The 19,531-nt window shown below is 36.8% G+C and overlaps 1 protein-coding gene across 1 annotated transcript in view; it reads left to right on the top strand.

Moving 5' to 3' along the window:
- Positions 1-19,531, top strand: part of LOC131077380 (outer envelope protein 80, chloroplastic) — a 209,407-nt gene that overhangs the window by 57,625 nt on the left and 132,251 nt on the right. Inside the window, exon 6 of the mRNA XM_058014871.2 lies at positions 13,020-13,113. Coding sequence (XP_057870854.2) covers positions 13,020-13,113 — 94 coding nt within the window. The remainder of the gene's footprint in view (positions 1-13,019; positions 13,114-19,531) is intronic.

The raw sequence follows: 19,531 nt of genomic DNA, 5'->3' as shown, positions 1-19,531 counted from the left end.
ATAAGGCAACCTGCATCACATTTCCTTTTCATAACTAAGATAATGTCAGTCAGCAAAAATCATTTATACATGAGAAGTACCATCAAGACATATGATACAAAATAGAAGAACATCACCTGAGCATGTGACATAAAGTATTATTTTAACATGTGATAAAAGTAAGAGAATCATCACCTGATCATGTGAGAAATCACCAAAACATGTGATCTGTAAGATTCATCAAGATATCACCTAACACGTGATATCAGTATTGACTAACACGCAATACTTAAGGATAAGTCTATGAGAAAGGTTAGTTTCTCATCATATCCAAGTTGTGATAAGTGCAATAACATTTATAAATGTTTATCACAACATAGTCATGGCACATTCATGACTTACTAGAGATCCAACATGATCAATGGTTGAGATATCACCTACACGTGATATCAGTATTGCCTAACACGCAATACAAGGATAACCATATGAGAAGTGCTTAAGTTCTCATCATATCCAAGTTGTGATAATGCAATAACATTTGTACAAATGTTGTATCACAACATAGTCAAGGCACATCCATGACTTACCAGTGATCCAACATGATTACTGGTTTGACTATCATAAGATCGTCACCTTATGATGTCTACATACAAGTGTTCGGTATCTGAGAGATCGTCACCTCTTAGATATGAACATAGGTGGCAAGAAGCCAAGAGATAGTCCAAACATGACAAAGAAGTTTACACCTTAAACATCTTAAATATATGTAAGTATAGATTACAAAGCAGATTACCTTTCTATCATACCTAAACCCTTTCTGAAGTGATCAACCTTCACTCTGGAAAGTGGTTTGGTCAAAATATCTGCAGTTTGATCTCCTGTACACCCATATTCTAACTTTATCACATTCCTGTCAACCATATCTCGTAGATAGTGATATGGAATCTCAATATGTTTGGACCTGTCATGAAATACTGGATTTACAGAGAGTTTTATACAGCTTTGATTATCACACTGAATGACTGTAGGTTTCATAGGTTCTCCAAATAATCCCACGAGCAATTTCCTTAGCCATATTGCTTCTTGGGCAGCCATTGAAGCTGCAATATATTCAGCCTCTGTGGAACTCTGAGCTACTGAAGATTGTTTTCTGCTGATCCAGGATATCATGGCTGACCCCCTAAACTGAAGCAGCACCCTGAAGTGCTCTTTCTGTCAGTCACACTGCCAGCCCAATCTGAATCTGTAAATCCATGTAGATCTATGTCAACCTTTTCATATTTAAGACCAAGCTTTAGGGTACCTTGTAGATATCTCATTATATGCTTTACTGCAACCAGGTGTATCTCCTTAGGTTCACACATGAACTGACTTAAGGCATTAACAGCATAGCAGATATCTGGCCTTGTATTTACTAGATACATCAGGGACCCAATCATCTGCCTATATTGAGTGGGGTCAGTAGGTCTTGATTCTGTTGCTGCTTCTTTAAGTTTATGGAAGTTGGTTTCCATAGGAGAGGTCATGGGTCTGCAGTTTAGCATTCCAAATCTTGTCAATATGTCCAAGGTGTACTTCCCTTGGTTTAGTACAATATTGTCAGAATTCTGCCATACTTCCAATCCTAGGAAGTAATGAAGAAGCCCCAAGTCTTTCATATCAAATTCTGTGGATAGATCTTTCTTGCATTGATCTATTAGGTGATCATCTCCTGTGATTAATAAGTCATCAACATATAAAATTAATATTAACATATCACCTTTATTTCTTTTGAGGTAGAGATTAGGATCTGCATCATTCTTAGAGAAACCCAGTTTTGAGAGATAGGTGTCAATTCTTTCATACCAGGCTCTGGGAGCCTGTTTGAGCCCATAAAGAACTTTCTTGAGTCTACACACATGAGACTTTGCATCATGAATTTCAAACCCTTCAGGTTGCTCTAAGTAGACTTCTTCCACAATCTCGCCATTTAGGAATGCTGTCTTAACATCCATTTGATGTACCTTCCACCCCTTTGCTGCTGCAATGGCTAGGACAACTCTTACTGATGTGTACCTGGCAATAGGTGCAAATGTTTCTTCGTAATCTATTCCTTCCTTCTGTTGGAACCCTCTAGCTACAAATCTGGCCTTGTGTTTTTCAATACTGCCATCTGCAGCATGCTTGATTTTAAACAACCATTTAGAAGACACAACAGACTTCTTGGTTGGCCTAGGAACAATCTCCCAAACATCACTCTTCATAATGGACTGATATTCTTCAGTCATGGCATCTATGCATACTTGATGTTTGAGTGCATCTGAAACATTGTTAGGTTTAGCTTTAGAGAGATCATTCATAAGTGCAACATAGTTGATAAATTTATTAGGCCTCTTGCTTTCCCTGAAGGTTCCTGAAGGAGCAGCGGACTTTTGAGCTTCTGCTATAGTTTTAGTGGCCCATAGTGGTCTTTTCTTGCGATTATCTATAGGTGGGTCTTGTGTTTCACTTATAGTTTCCTCAAGATACTCCCTCTGAAGCTCAGGAGTAGGATTATGAATTTCAGGTTCTATTGTATTTTGGGCCCTTTTGAAGGCTAAATCTTCTTCGAAGATTACATCCCTACTGAGTTCAATATTTCTCTGCCCTTGTACATAGATTCTGTAGGCTTTAGAAGTTTCACTGTATCCTACAAGTATTCCCCTTTTTCCAGAGGGTTCTAGTTTTAGTCTTTTCTCTTTAGGTACATGAATATAGACCGGACACCCAAATATCCTAAGATGGCTGATATCTGGTTTTGTCTTGGTAAAGACTTCCTCAGGAGTTTTATCTTCAAGGTGTGAATGAGGACATCTATTTTGTATGTACACAACAGTGTTAGTTGCTTCTATCCAAAGGTTCAAGTTTAGATTTTGATCTAGTATCATGGCTTTGGCAGCTTCTACTATGGTCCTGTTTTTCCTTTCAGCTACTCCATTTTGTTGTGAATTATAAGGTATTGTCAACTCCCTCTTAATCCCAGAATTTTTACAAAAGTCTTTAAATAGTCCTGATGTGTATTCCCCCCCATTGTCAGTTCTTAAGGTTTTAATTTTGTTTTCAGAGAGATTTTCTGTTAATGTTTTAAACTCTTTAAACCTACTTAGGATCTCTTCTGATTCTTTACATTTCAGAAAGTAGATCCACGTCTTCCTAGAGTAGTCATCAACAAAAATTACATAGTACAAAAATCCCCCTAGCAAAGGTACGGACATAGATCCACATACATTAGAATGAATTAACTCCAAAACTTTGCTAGTTTTCCTAGTACTATTCTGAAATGCATTTTTGGTATTTTTACCTAAGGCACACCCTTTGCATGCCTCTGAATGATATTGCTTCAACTTAGGTAGACCTGTGACAAGGTTTCCCATGGTTGACAAAGCTCTATAATTCAGATGGCCTAATCTCCTGTGCCATACTTCATTTGCATTAGTTGCTTCATGGATCAATGCTAGATTGGGCTCTGTACATAGCTCATACAAATAGCCTTGTCTTCGACCAATGACCTTAGCGTCTTTGATGGAGGATCTCTTTGGCCAAGCCAACACCTTGTTTTCTATGAAGGTCACTCTGTATCCTTGATCTTCTAGTGCTGATATGGAGATTAGATTTCTTTTGATGTCTGGAACATATAGTACTTCTTCAAGTCGTAGTGACATGCCTGTCTTCAATTTGATGGTGCAGGTTCCAATTCCTCTGACTGGATGTGAAGAATCGTCTCCGATGGTTACTTCCTCATCATCTTTCTCTATCATGGAGTCTAGTATTTCTCTAAAGCCAGTGATGTGTCTGGATGAACCACTGTCGATCACCCATGAGTTAGATTTGTTTGAAGCATGGCTTGTAAGTGCTGAGTAGAGGACATAGTTCTCGGAGTCATTTTCTCTTCTAGAGTTCCTCACTTTTGCAAATGTGGCTTGCTTCCCTTTCTCCGGACAGTTTGCAACATAGTGTTCGAATTTGTCACACCTATAACATTGAACATGTGATAGGTCTTTCTTAGAAGTGTTCTTGCCTTGTTTAGCTTTTCTTTTCCTGAATTGCTTCTTTTTGTACTTCTTTGTCATGTTTGTATTTAGGACTTGCAAGTCTTCATCTATATTCTTCTGTTTTATTCCTACCTTGTTCAATCTGGATTCTTCTTGTAGACAGTCATCTCTTAGTCTTTCAAACTTAGGATATTTGGACCTAGCACTGATGCCTTGGACGAATGTGTTCCATCCACTAGGCAATCCATCTAGAGCAATGAGTGTTAACTCTTTGCTTTGGATGTCGTATCCAAGGGAAGCTAGGTCATCTCTTAAGCTTGATATCCTCATGAAGTAGGAGTTAATTGTCTCCCCTTTGTTCATACTGATATGGTTGATCTCTCGTTTTAATGCCAGAGTACGACTTGCATTTGATATCTCAAATGTCCTTTCAAGTGCCTTGAACATTTTATAAGCCGTCTCCTGCTTTCTAATGATGGGCATTATATTATTTCTTACCCCATCCACTATTATTTTAATAGCCTTATCATTTCCCTCGATCCATGTGGATTTCTCGGTTTCATCTTCTGGTTGTGCACTTTCAGTTTGGACATATGAATCAACTTTGTTTTCTCTTAAAATCATTTTGATTCTAAACTTCCAAGCTGAAAAATCTTCGCTACCTCCGAGTCTATCTTCGAATCTGATAGCGTTGGCCATTATGGAAATGTGATGTAGTTTGTAACTTAGTCCTTGAATTTTATCAAAATTGAATAGCCTTAGGTTCGATTACCTTGGCTCTGATACCATGTAAAGTTATTTCAATATTAATTAAAGAACAAGTTATGAACTATGAATGCTATATATGGATATGAGGAATTATGTCAATGTCTAATAATTCTGATTTTTATCTGCAAGTTTGAAGGAGAGAGATCATTTAATATTTTCTATATCTTCTCCATATGAATTCAATTGGCATATATATCATTTAGGCAACCGGTCAATTGGTGTATTGACCAGTCATGCCTTTTAGGCATGACCGATCAATGCACCCATTGATCGGTGCCTTTACAATTATACCATTAACACAATGCTGATTATCGGTTCAAAAACCCCCGATAGCATATTGTAATATCATAATATAATGACTGATCAATTTAATGAATCGGTTCATATAAACACCGATGATTCAAAGTGCACGATGTATATAATCCAACCGGTGCATTTGTTAACCAATGTTAATGCCAAATGAAGCGGTGTATTCATTAAACCCGATAACAAATATGCCCGATATAATTAAGCCCGATAACAGATGTGAATCGGTGCCAATGTTTATGCACCCGATAATCATATGCAATATAAATCAGACATGAAGCATGTAGATAAATAACAGAACAAGGAAGGTTAGGAAGATCTTATCTTGCATAAGCTACCATGCATTAACAGTTGGTGATCTTCAAACTTGAAGGAATTGAGCAAAAACTAGGATTTCACTCCTGACCCTTCCAAAGGGTCCAGAACGACATTCTTAAAATCACCTATTTTCCCTTCAAAGCAAGTCAACTCTTTGGTTTTTATGGCTTGGATGGGTGTGAAGTGGCGTGACCTTGCCTTTGAAGATGAATTGAAGTGAGAGGAATGAAGAAATAAGCTCAAAAAATGGAATTCGCTCCTGACCCTTCCAAAGGGTCCAGAGCGAAATTCCTTAAAACACCCTTTTCCTTTCATTTTTATGCCAAGCTAAGCCTAGACCAAGGTGGGAGAAGTTGGGGGGATGCCCCTAGGATTGCCCTTGAATGGATTGTTGCCTCCAAAAATGAAGATTCTAAGCTTGGACAAGGATTTCGCTCCTGACCCTTCCAGAGGGTCCAGGGCAAAATCCCTTATAGGTCTTGTCCCTGGCCATGTTTTTTAGTGAAATTCTCCTTTTAGCCATTTTTGAGGCCAAGTAAATGTTGTAAAGCAAGTTGAGAGATAGATCCAGAGGTGAGAAGCAAGTTAGAACAAAGTGAGAGGAATGGAGTTGAGCGAGGGAAAACAAGCAAAACATGAATTTCGCTCCCGACCCTTCCAAAGGGTCTAAAGTGAAATTCTTCAAATCCACCATTTTCTCCTTGGGTGAAGCCAAAACATTGATTCTTGTGGCATGGTTGAAGGTGGAGTGAGGTATTCTTGCCTTGCAAGATGAATTGAGGTAAAGGAAGTGTAAGATCAAGCCTAAAACTAGAAATTCGCTCCTGACCCTTCCAAAGGGTCTAGGGCGAAATTCACAAAAATGTCCTTTTTCTTCCAAATTTGTGGTAGGCCAAGACAGTGATCAAGGTAGATTGGGCTTAAAGATTGCCACAAGCATGCCTTAGAGGGGATTGTGAGTGAAAGAAGTGAGTATTTTGAGCTAAGGGAAGAAATTCGCTCCTAACCCTTCCTAAGGGTCCAGAGCGAAATTCTCAATTTCACCTAATTTGCTCATGATGAAGTTGTGGATTTCTAGGCTTTGGTGAAAAGAAGGATAACGTATGCTTGCCTTGGAAGGCATTTTGGAGTAGAGACATGATGGAATTTGTCCTAAAATGCAAATTTCGCTCCTGATCCTTCCAAAGGGTCTAGAGCGAAATCCTTAAAAACTCCATTTTGCTCCAATTTTGCATCAAGTTTGGTGTTGGTTGAGATTGAGGGCATCCTTGGACATGTATCTGAGCAAGTATGGTCACAAAGTGAGAAGAATTTGAGCCAAGAATGCAAATTTCGCTCCTGACCCTTCCAAAGGATCTAGAGCGAAATTCCTAAGTGGTCTACTATTTTGCCTAGGTCCTTGAGCAAAACCTTGTCCTTGGCAATTTTGGAGGTGAATGACTTGATCTTGGTGAAATAATGTTGAAAATGAGGTTTGATTGAGCAACTTTGTCAAAATTCGCTCCTGACCCTTCCAAAGGGTCTAGAGCAAAATTTTTTATAGGGCCTGTCCCTGGAGAGGATATTGAGCGAAATTCCATTTTGATGTCTTCTCATTAATGATTTAAGGTGGAAAATGCTATGTTGAAATGAATATGTTATATGTGCTTAATCATCCTTTGGTTTATTTTGTAGATGGGAGGAGACTAAGCCAGGACAAGGCCGACCTATTCCAGTCCATCATCATCAAGGACATTCCAAAGGCATAAAGGTGGACTCAAGGTGTTTTGAAGCATCAAAAGACTACATGTGTTCTAGGAGTTGCCATCTACCTCCAAAACCTTCACTTCGCCACACTAAGGAACCACAAGATGACAAAGAAAGGGTTCGCCAGCACTCCAGGGCGAGATATGCTACTGGAGAAGGAAGACTTGACAATAAGGAAGCCTGGTCAAGCAAAGGAAGTACATCATTCATCATATCAAAGACAGAGGAGGATCAACCAAGTCACAAGCATTAGGCAAGGTGGCATCCCAATCATCATTCCTTCGATCGGATTGGTCCACCTTAGTAGGACCAGATTCAATGTATCTAATCTATCGGAGGCGGCACAAACTTCGATGTACCTACCCATGCTTCCTATTGGTCCTCACTCTTGGAATGTAATTTTCTCATTGGCTAGAGGAATTTTGTTGTAACAAACCCTAATTAGGGTTTCTATCTTGTAATCCAAGCCATTGATTCTAAGACAATCAGAGTCGTCAATCTGTAAAGGGCTCTCTATATAAAACCCTGGCTCCTCATTTGTAAGGGTTAATAGTTAATAGTTAGCTAATAGTGAATAGTCAGAGAGTAGGAAATAGCTAGAGTAGAGTAGAAAAAGAAGGCAAAGATTGTTGCCAAGATATTGTTGCAAGAGACTTGTAAACTTCATTGAAGAAATGGTGAATTCTATGGGTCGATTCAATAATTTGCATGGTCTCTATACTTCTCAAATTTGATTTCATGTTATTAGGTGAATGGAAGAAATTTGTATGATCAATGGTGAAATTCGTATATCCATACTACTAGCGGTTTGTTGATTGCAGACTTGCCTTGCGTAGTCCACTGGAATCATTTAGCTTAAGCTTAATTTCAATTATCGCTTCATTGATATGCATCAACCTGACGGTGTCCATGCTTGTAGCGATGATCTAAACATCATAAAGCTTTCCTCAGAAGATCGCACTAATCTTGTGGAGATGATCCTAGGATGTCAAAGCAAGATTGGTTAGAGTTTCATCAAAGGTCATCCATTGCTCCTACATTCTTAGTGTTAGAATTAGATCCTTCTCCAACCCTTATCCTTTTTTTCTTTTTTAAAAATCAAGGACTAGTAAAGTCTCACGTCCAAGTGATATCCAAAGCAAATCAGACGCTCAGGTCATCGAATGTAAGTCCCCTTGTGATTCCAGCAAAATCACATCGTACCGCAAAGAGCTTATCCACACGTAGAGAACCTACATATCAGAACCTTGGAGTTACTCCGACTGATCCTTCGGCGAGATCTTCAGCAGTCAGGAAACTTTGTTCAAGAGAGGATAAGGTACCTTTAGGTATTTTATTCCGTGTTTGGTCGTGTACAAAACACACATCAACAGGAACCAAGGCAATCATCTTCATGCTCGATCATTTTAGGCCATTGCTGAGATGTATGCTTCTTATTCTGTTGCCAGCTTTGTTTTACAGTCTTTTTTAAGGTGGTCCATTGTTCTAAAATGGCGAACCTAATTTTTTAAATGTTTGTATCCTTGTTGTCGATTGAAGAGTCTTACCGTTGTTTTAAAAAAACCATTGCCTTTACCTCCTGGTTGAAACCTTAGGTTCTAGCAGCAAATGTGCTTTTGGGGATCTCATAGTTCCTCTCAATCTGGTTGATTCTAACATTATATATAAGCTTGTTACACAATATGTCAAAAGTGATCTTGGAATCTTCGCGAGTCTAGTTGTATATCTCAACAACTTTTTTACGAAGAACTGAAATTTGATGTGTAATTACTGTAAGAGATCCCTTTTTAACCTTACTACATATGGCTGCTGGCTGAGCCCAGATATCCTTTACTTTCAGCAAGTGCTGCTGAATCGAATCTGAATTTTCCAGATATACAGAGAAGGTACTTGCTAGACAAGAGCTCCTTCCATTTTTGATATCTGGTATAATTTTTTCTATAAATGCTCGACTTTGATGTAACTTTTAAAATTTTATTCTCAGTTGAAGCATTCCATTGCTGAGAGTTACACTAGTGTCAAAGCCTCTCAATTTTTATTTTTAGAACTGATTTTTGGGATCATCTACCTCTCCTTTCCCTGTGGGCCATCTTTGCACAGTTTATATTTGAAAATGGCAATCACTCCACTCACTCATAAACTATAATTTTTCCCATTTAACTTTTGGGATTCAGTCAGTAACAGGTTATTTAAATTCTCATCATTTTTAGGTTTCTTATATAGACAAAAACAGTTTTTATTCTAAAAATGTTCTTACAAAGAACTTATTAATAAAAGTAGAGTTTGCTGCTAGAAAATTGGAACTGCTGGCAAAGCAATGAACGGAAAAGTGTTTTTGGCTACCTCTGTTTCTTCATAACCGTTTGCATATACTTGATTGCAGCATTTGAACCTTTGGTTTCTCTCTCTCTGAGTCCCAGAGCTGTTTCCAATCTTTTACTGATTGAACTCAAAATCTACAACTGCCTCTGCTGTCTCACAGCAAATTGGATTTTACTTTTTTGCATAGGCATCAATGATCACTGATTTGTCACATTTGTATGGGACTTACATGTAATGTCCCCACTTCCTGAGTGATCTATCAGGATGGGGAATTCACCTGACACCCATCTCCACAGGTGAATTCTAGTGTTTGGGGATGATTTACTTGCCAAAGGGAATCATACATTTAGTCATTTTTATGACTTTGATAAGTTAATAAAGTAACTTTTTTCTAAAAATTGAAAAAGTTAAGTTATAAGTTGTTTATTTTAAATAACTTTATATTACTCCCTTGGCACACTTTCCTAAGTGAATTATATTTTAAAAAGTGCCCCCATTCAATGATAAGCTAACCCCTCAAGTTGAGCGAACCATTATGAAGCCCAAAGATTCCATTTGGAATCTTCTAAGATGCCATGTAGAGTTTGATCTAGGGTTTGGAGGCTTATAAGGCTTGTACATGCCAATTGGGGAGGTATGCTTTTGGAAAATTTTTGAATCTTTTACCTTACAGTAGTCTGCCATTGCAGGAACAGCTTGAGGAAACCTGATAGGAGACGAAAACCTTTGATCTGGGCCTGGTTGGACGATACCTCAGCCATTCACACTACATCAGCACTCAGAATTCACCTCATATTTGGCCATTTAGGGTCACAAATCAGAGGTTATTGATTGGAGCAGGAATTATAGGGTGAGAACCATAGATCATAGCAGATGGAGGGTCTCTACAGCAAAATAAGTGCATTTATGACAGCCGTACTACTCTAGGTAGCTGGCCGTATCATTTTGGGCAGCTTGGGGTTCCAAATAAAACAATTGGAGGGTTTGGAGAATTATAATTGCTTGTGATTTCATTGTTGGGGTCTAAATAAGAGATCACAGTAGGTTTGGAGGGAAGAAAATATCAGATCTGAGCAGCAGCAGCAAATCATTGGGGAAAATGGTCACAATTTGGGAATCTTGCCTGACAACATTTTGGAATTGCTGACTTGCTATTTCTTCTCATATTTTGTTTTGGTAATTCATTATTAGTCAAATAAAGCTCATTGGAGTTGTTGTAGTGCTTTGAAAGCTTCCGTTTCAGTAGTTAGTACATTTTGGGTCAATAAACGGAGCTCATCCAGGCAGGCGTTGGACTCCTGGTAAGACAATTGGGCTTAATATCTCTAATGTGGTAAATTATTCTGATTTCTTTAAAAGCTGCAATAAAAATCAGAATCTTGAATTTAGTTCAGTTGATATTCTTTATGTTTGGCATCTATTTTCCTATAAGCATTGTCTATCATTCTCGCATAAAACATCAAAACTTCAAAATTTCAAAACCTCATCAAATTCTAAAGTAAACAATTCGCCGGTCAAAGAATTTGAATTTGTAAACAAACAGCAGATTGGATCAGATTTCTAGTCAGGGATCTTTCATTACAATATGTAAGACTGTTTCAAGAAGACAGGGCTCTGGCTTGCTGTTTAGAAATTCAGAAACCATTTCTGCTATTCTGTTCACGCATCTTTGATGGCTGTATGCCTTTGTAAAGAGAGATTATATATTTGTCTAGACTGTTCTACCAAGGTTTGTTCTTGAATATAAATCTTTCATCCCTCCGCAGATGCCTAAACCTGCCTTCTTGCCTGTCTTCTCAGGAAATATCATTTGGATTCTGATCTCTATCTTTAGTTTCTACTCCAGACAACCACTGTTTTGGGATCTAATATCATTGTGGGAGAAAAAATAAGATTAGATAAGATAGATAGAGCCAGGAGTAAGACTTCATTCGATTATACTCATGTTTGCTTTACATTTATAGTGTCCTTGATGTAAGTGTCAGCTACCTTCTAGCTGTAAACCAATTGATAACTACCAACCACTTGAAATATTTCATATGTATAAGATGATCATTGTACAGATTCTATAAAATTTGAAGTAGTCCAGTGGGTGTGACACTAAGCAGTAAAGCTGGAGCATTACCATAGTGAAGACCTGAGTTCAAATTCTCTTGGTAACTATTGGGCTTGCTTCGCATTCTGTTAATGCTTTGTGTTTTTGAGAAAGTGCTTGTGATTCATGCCTGTGGACCAGGTCCCCAATTATGTCCCAAAGGCTATGGCTCTATTCCTCAATTTACCATGTCAAAAAAAAGTGAGAAAGTTCCAGTATATGTTGAAAATTCCAACTGGACCAATAAATTTCTACATACTTTTTAAAAATATACATGCCATATATAATAAACAGAATCACATACTGTTTTTGGTTTCCCATTGTTGTATGGCTATACTTACTTGATTTGATGGTACCTTGAAATAAGATTACTTGATTTAGACCTTTTTAAATCAGATAGGATGGTCCCTATTTGTATGAAAATTACCTTTACATACCATATGTTCCAATTCCAGAAAACCTCAAATAATCGAAGTACTGTGTGATTGGGAGAGCATTAAGAATCTTTGTTGTTCTGAACATCTTTTTTTTTCAATTGCCATTGGCAAAGTGACACCCTTCCATGATCTTCAATCCAGGTTGACAGACTTCAACAAGGATTGAATAAATATGAAATGGTTTCATTAGATTTACAGGCATATGAATTGTAGAACACCTTCAATTATAGGCATTCTTATTATCCAAACGTTTTTACTATGTAATCAAATGTATGCAACTGTGATTGGTTCAATAATAGCCAAGATATTGCTATTTTTCTCTTCTAAAAAATCTTGTTTAATAAATTTTAATTTTTTTCCTTTTTGTGCAATTGTTAGTTGTATAGGTGTGCCTGTCTCTCTTTGTACACACAGTGGCACCCATTATATCCAAAATTTGCAGATCTATGCCTGGTTTTTTGAACTTGTACTTGTGTAAACCCATATAATCATATGCATGCAATCTTTGGTTTTCACTTTGTCAATATCATTGATGTTTGAAGTGCAATATGTCTTTTATGGGTAAAGGATTTGCTGTTTGATTTCCCACTTATTAGATACTTGTGATCATCTTTATGATTATATCAGTTCTACTCTTGAAAAAGTAAATTTTGATGATTAAATCACATTGATCATTTTGAGGTGAATAGAGCCCTCTGTTCCTATTAATTTTCATTTATCAGAGGATTTACTTTGTGTCATCAACCAACAGTTTTTACTAGCTGAATGGAACACATGCTTGAATATATAAAACATAAATCTGAAACATATGTTTTTGGAAGTTTTAGGATATATAAAATAAAAGAAGTTTGCTTCTTATTTGCTATGTTCCATGTGGCATAAATTATTCTGTTCCACGGCAATTTGAAGCATGTCTATGCTTCGACCTTATGTTTTGTACATGTTTGATTTGGACTGAAATTGAACTGTAGGTCTTTGTTAATTTGTCATGCATTGTGAGCATGTTTAGAGATACAAACTTCGAAACATTTTTTTCAGGTTTACAGTGTACAACAAGGAAAAAGAGATGTAGAGACTGTACTAACAATGGGAATCATGGAAGATGCTAACATGGTTCCACATCCAGCTGGTGGTAAGTATATTTATTATTCACTTTGTTTATTACACCTAAATTCTGATATTCTGGCCTAGTATATTGCGAATGTCTTGTAAGCGTTATATATCACCTAATCTTTTGTTGGTAAATGCAATTCACTGAGCAAAGAGAAAGGGGAGTCCTCTTTAAATAATTTTTTGGGTGAAAAGTTATCTAAAATTATTACAAGGCTGAGCAGATTGTGTATATAATTGTTAACTGTGCCTGCTATTGTCTGTAATATTAGTATTTCTTTTCTAACTCAATGATGATAATTGAGGTCTCTATAAAATCTTTCATGAACTATAAATACTTTTCAAAGTGTGTTTGTCATTTAAGGGCTATACGGGGTACATGATTCATCTCTGTTCTTTATAAATGACATAGTTAATTGATCCACTTTATCTCTTTTTTCTTTAAAAGTATTGTTGCAAGCCTTATCTTGTCCTCCTTTATAGAAAGGGATTCATTACATATTTGAACAGATTGTATTATGGTTTTCTTCCCAAATGGATTTCATTTGGGATTTGTTACATATTATTAAGGATTTCACTTTTGATTTTCTTACTTCAGATTGTACGAAGTGCAGAAACAGAGGATGCACAAAAGTTTCAGCCTAGTTTGACAAAATTAAAAATAAATTTCAATGCTAAATCTTAATACAAATTGACAATATGAACAACAAACAATAAACATTGAACAATGAATCATTGTATATACACTTGCAGCCATGTCTATGGAACAAAGAATAAAATGAAAATTTGAATATGGAGCTAATAAAATTAACCTGAAAAAAGTCATAGAATCCTACCTCGTGCTGGGAAATTTCTTCCAACTTGGAGTAGAATCCCACTTCTTCCTCTTCTTCTTGCTCCTTCTTACCCCCCTTGCACTTGCAGCACTTAAATCACGCTTTTTCACTCCTTCACTTTCACTCTTGCTCCTCTTCAACCTAGCTGTTGAAATAAGATTTTGAGTAAAAATGAGGAAACATGAGTATTTTATAGAGTTTAGGAGGCATGGGAGGGGATTAAGGTTCGGCCTTGAGCTCTGGAATCGAGATAAAAATTAGATTTTTTTTTCTTACTTTTTGGCCACCGTAGCGTGGGATACCTCTGCGCGTCCTTGAGACTATTGAGGGACACCTGGGCATCCTCGGGACATCCTAAAGATGTCCCGCTGTCTCGGCGGCGGTGGCAGTTTGGTAGGGGGACATCTCCTCCCTGTCCCCACATTTCAGGGATGTTCCCATCCTCAAAACAACATGAATTTGGGGGGGACGTGTCCCTATGGTTCACTAATATAAATAGAAAAATATAACATTTATGGTTAATAATTAAGCTAATATAAACAAATCTAAGCTTTGCAACTACAAAACAATTTTTTTAACAAAAAACACCTATGGTTTGTTCAACAAAAAAGTTAGCCACACCCAGGGTTTGTTCTTTGGTCCACTAAAACAAAATTGAACAATGAGAAAAGAAATGTAAAAGAAAAATAGAATTTTTGTTAAAAAAATAAAAAACCTTCAAAATACAAGCTCACTTCTTAAATCTTGCTTGAAATCAATAGTGAGCTCTTCCCAATCCTTTGTAGACTCCTCAAGGTGCACCAAAAGTAGCTACAAACCTGCCCAAATGTGATTCGACCACCGACTTTTGCTCAATCTCCTTGCTGATTTCACTTTGATGCAATCCAATTCTGGCTTAAAACTCTAACACCTATGGTTTGTTCAACAAAAAAATTAGCTGCACCCAGGGTTTTTTCTCTGATCCACTAAAGCAAAATTGAACAATGAGAAAAGAAATGTAAAAGAAAAATAGAATTTTTGTTAAAAAACAAAAAAACCTTCAAAATACAAACTCACTTCTTAAATCTTGCTTGAAATCAATAGTGAGCTCTTCCCAATCCTTTGTAGACTCCTCAAGTTGCACCAAAAGTAGTTACAAACCTGCCCAAATGTGATTTGACCACCAACTTTTGCTCAATCCCCTTGCTGGTTTCGCTTTGATGCAATCCAATTTTGGCTTAAAACTCTATTTTCCTTCGCCTTTAGCTTGAAAATGAAATGAAGTTGCTTTTAAGGTGTAGGACACAAATATTAGACAGAATTTTTAGTGAATTGCTTTATATTATATGTTTTTAACTCTGCCAGCTGCAACCGAGTCTTTCTATCAGGACTTACTTTGGGTCTTGCCGAGTCTACGGGAGTCCAGGTGATTCTTGTAATGCTGGTTTAAATATATTAAGGGGGGAGATATGAGTGAGGTCAAGTGAATGGTGTAGAATAAGTAAGTTGGCCTAAGGAAATAAAATTTGTGGAATTTTGAGATTTAATGAAAGGGACTTTGCTTACTTGCTTCCCAGATTTGATGCTCCAAATGATTAATGGATTGTGGAGTGGATGGGATCATATCACTTATATGAGAAACCTTTGATATTCATGAGGAATTAAGAATAGGAAGGCGAATAGGAGAAAACATATGAAGGAGTGTATACCTTTTCCATGGAGATGTATTCAAATTTTCCATCAATGGTGTCCAGTGTCCACTACCAATTAGCTGTTCCGAATTGAGAGTCATTTATATGTTGTTGGGGCATTTGTCATGAAAATACATGTGATATCTAATTTACGAGTCCTGCACCTTGACCTAGTAGAAAAATAAAATATACATTCCTTTGGCACATGTGATTGTTGTTTGATTGAAGTAGAGGAGCAATTTTTAAATTCCTTTCTTTGGTTGTCCTTTGCTGCTGCGTGTGGGGATGTAATAACCTGAATAGGATATGCACTATAATTCTGAAAATAATTTCCTGAATTCTGCGAGGGTAATTCTTTGTATTTTAGTTTTTCTCCAAACCCTAGAATTCTGATTTATATTTCTGGTTACAACAAATGTGGACAGCAAACACATATGCCAATTGATCCCTTATAACAATATCTTCAATCAAGAACTCATCCAACCATACATGACATAAAAATGCAAACATATATATGGAACAAATCTGATTTCGGGATTATTCAGTTTGCTGCTACAAATCAGAAATTCTGAGCATGCAATTACATCAAAATACAATGGTCAAACATGCCCAATTACAACTCAGAAATCTGCCATTACACATCAGTCCTATCAATAGGTTTGTACATACCAGAATGACATAGAATGATGCTTAAAATCCTTCCGGCAATATTTCAACTTGCAAAGATATAACTCTGAAACTTCACGAATCTCTCCAAACTGAACAATGAAGTGCAACTGTGAATTCTGAGATGAATTCACCAAGTGGGCTGATCTGGGTTTTCGTCCAAACAGCCAAAACCTTCAGGGTTTCTATCCTAGGGTTTATTGAACCTGCAAGCTAAGCTCCCAAGCTCTTAAGGAAAAGTTTCTTTCAAAATAACAAGTCAAGAATGAATCCTTATTGCACTTTTTCCTCCGTTTATGAAACTTTTCCTTTTTGAAAGTAATACTTTATTTTATTTCTCTTTTAATTTACTTTTCCCCTCAAAAGTGACTTTACTTTATAATTTGTCATTGACATCATTATAAAGGCACTTTATAAAATAAAGTATGTCCAACTGCTAATTAATTAAATATAAATAATGCCATAGGACTATTTAACATTTAATTAATTAACTATCACTCGAAGAAAAGGGGACATTACAGGGGAAGCCCTTAAGGATTGAGCAGAGCTTCCTCTCTGTTTCATTTCCATTTGTCATGTATTTGGTTATAGTGGCAATTGTGCAATTTAAGGGGATGATGAAGCAAGGCTTGTGCAGTGGAGTGGGGATCTGTGGGATGCTTTCTACTAGGCTATGGCATTTGAGTAGTGCCTTAACAATAATTGTCTCCTTGGGCACAAAAACTTCGATATTCATTAAATGCTTTCTTGGATCGGGTGAAATTGGTGAAAAAAGGAAATTTAGATTTTGAGCTACCATTGTTGCATGCTTTAGGGCAAAATTATCAGATAAGGTTGTAGACCGAGTCTTTTGGGATTGGAATTTGTATTTTGTTCTTTACAAAAATGAGGTTGGCCTTGTTATTGAGGATGTCTGGTATGTAGAGAGTACCAAGAGAGGAGGAAGTAGTGAACAAAATGTTATTAGAAATTTGAGTGTTGCGGCAAGAGAATTAGATGGTCTACATGCAGAAAGAGGATTTGGCATCATACACCAAGGGCTAGGCCTTGTAAATTAGTGGATTGTGAGCATTGCATAGGGAAGGGTTGCATGTTTCATTTTTTTTTCTCTCTTGGAATTATTTCGAGGACTTGAATTTTTGGTTTATTTTGTTACATTACTTTTTGGGAGAGGCCTGTTTGAGTATTAGTAGTTCTAGTTCTTGCTAGAAGGCCTATGTAGATTCTAAGGCAATAGCTTTTTTTGGGGTGGTAGTTTTGATGTCTCCAATAGAACCTTTAGTTTACCAATAAAATAATAATTCATTGATTTTAAACAAGCTCCAAACCTTATGTTTTCAATTTTTTAAAAATGTTACTTTACAATTTATAGGAGAGCTTCCTTGCTGTATTCCTTTCTTCCTGTTTGGTGATTGTAATGGAGCATGGGCTAGGGTTTTTAAAAGATTTTTAGCTGGTCTTGATAGGACCCACTTTTAGGTTTAGGTTTAGGGTTTGTTGCTTTTTTAAAAAAGTTATAGGATATGTAACATGCCAAAAATTCTACACTTAAAAGAAAATAGATCACTATCTATATTAAGATAAAAAGCTTTGAGCATTTCAAAATAAAGCATAACTACTTCAGCTGAAAATGAAAACTAACTAACTACTCTTCAACATAATAAGAATCCAACTGATTCATCAGATTGGTAGTTAATCCTTCATTAAACAATAACTTGGAACATATATCATTATGCTATTTAGTACGAAAAAGAAATCAATATGATAACTTTCATTCTCAAAGGAAGAGATAAAAGTTCTGAGGTTACAAATCATTTAGCTTTCCAATTGGAACTTTTTGTAACAAGCCTCAACATAGTCTGGAAGAGAAGAACATCATCAAGGGCTTTTCCACCCAACCACAGGCTTGGTAGTCTCCTGTGCCTCTTCCTACTGGAAGTGGCCCGACCCTTCATGAGGGTGCAAACTAGGGACTAAATCTAGTTGCCATCTTGCCATCTGAGCTTGGTGTTTAGAACCTACACACATCTAGTCGGTCACACACTATAGGTACCTCCTAACTAGTATGACCATCGGACTAGAAGGTTTATTTGGCTCCTGTGAACTGACGGTTGCATGCATAAAGCAACACTACCTTGGCCAAGGTGTTAACATTTCAAGCACGTTCAACGTGCTGTTAGTCTTCACCACCCTTGCTTGACTTGTACAATCAAATTCTTGAGTTTAATTATCTCACTGTTTGCCAACCACTAGACAACCCAAGTGCTAATTGTCTACTGACACTAGCTGTTGTAACGATTTTCATAGGATAATAACCCACTAGACAAGCCATCCACTGAATGTATACTGACATCAACGGTCATAACGGGACAAGCCATTTGGTAAATGTATCAACGACCTTCATGGAAATTTGACATCTTCTGACCAGCCAACTATTGTGCTACTGACTCTAATAGACTTATCTGTCAACATGGGATTCTATATAATTATCTCATCAATTACCTTGTTCAGCTGAACAGGAATAACCAGTTAAGATTCAGTAGATAAAATAACTCAATTATTTTTCTAATTAATTGACCCTTATGCTTTACACTTCTCAAATTTTCATCTTTTAAATGTTAAGATTCCAACAACAGGTTTTGTGACCATAAAGTCTGATGATAACCAGTTTACCCCCTTTTTTTTATAATGATTACTCGATGAACCTATTTATATGATTATTAAAGTATTGACAACTTTTTTCCAAACTTAGCTTATCTGCCATACGGCTTATATGTTCACAAATCATCTTTTGTTACTATTTGAGTCTCTGAATATGCTGCTCTGCTATACCATGATCAAGGTATGCAGACAGACAATGCTTTAGTGTATATATTTTGTTCTTGATTTCTTATTACTGAGTTAATACCATCACACAAAAGTTATTACAGAGTCTTTAATAAGTCAGATTTGACATTCGCGCAAACAGTCATGAATGCATACTTTTTACCAAATGAAGAAAAGTTATCTTCTCATTTTATGAACACAAATAAACATTTACATGCCTGGAGAAATGAGGGTTGATTATATCAGCAGCAGATTGAGAGCACTCGACCTTCCACACTGTCCTTATATAGTGATTCCTATCGACAACTTCCTTCTTCTCTATTCGATATGAAAACCTTGTAGATGAACTAGAATGACAGAGACCAGAAGCAAAGGTTTTCCTGTGAACAAAACAAAATGACACCATGTACTTGCAGAGCATGCGGTTGCATTACCACCAAGA

Source organism: Cryptomeria japonica, chromosome 4 (genome assembly GCF_030272615.1).
Source record: "Cryptomeria japonica chromosome 4, Sugi_1.0, whole genome shotgun sequence".
In the NCBI taxonomy this organism is placed as follows: domain Eukaryota; kingdom Viridiplantae; phylum Streptophyta; class Pinopsida; order Cupressales; family Cupressaceae; genus Cryptomeria; species Cryptomeria japonica.
This window is presented reverse-complemented; position numbering and strand designations above follow the sequence as displayed.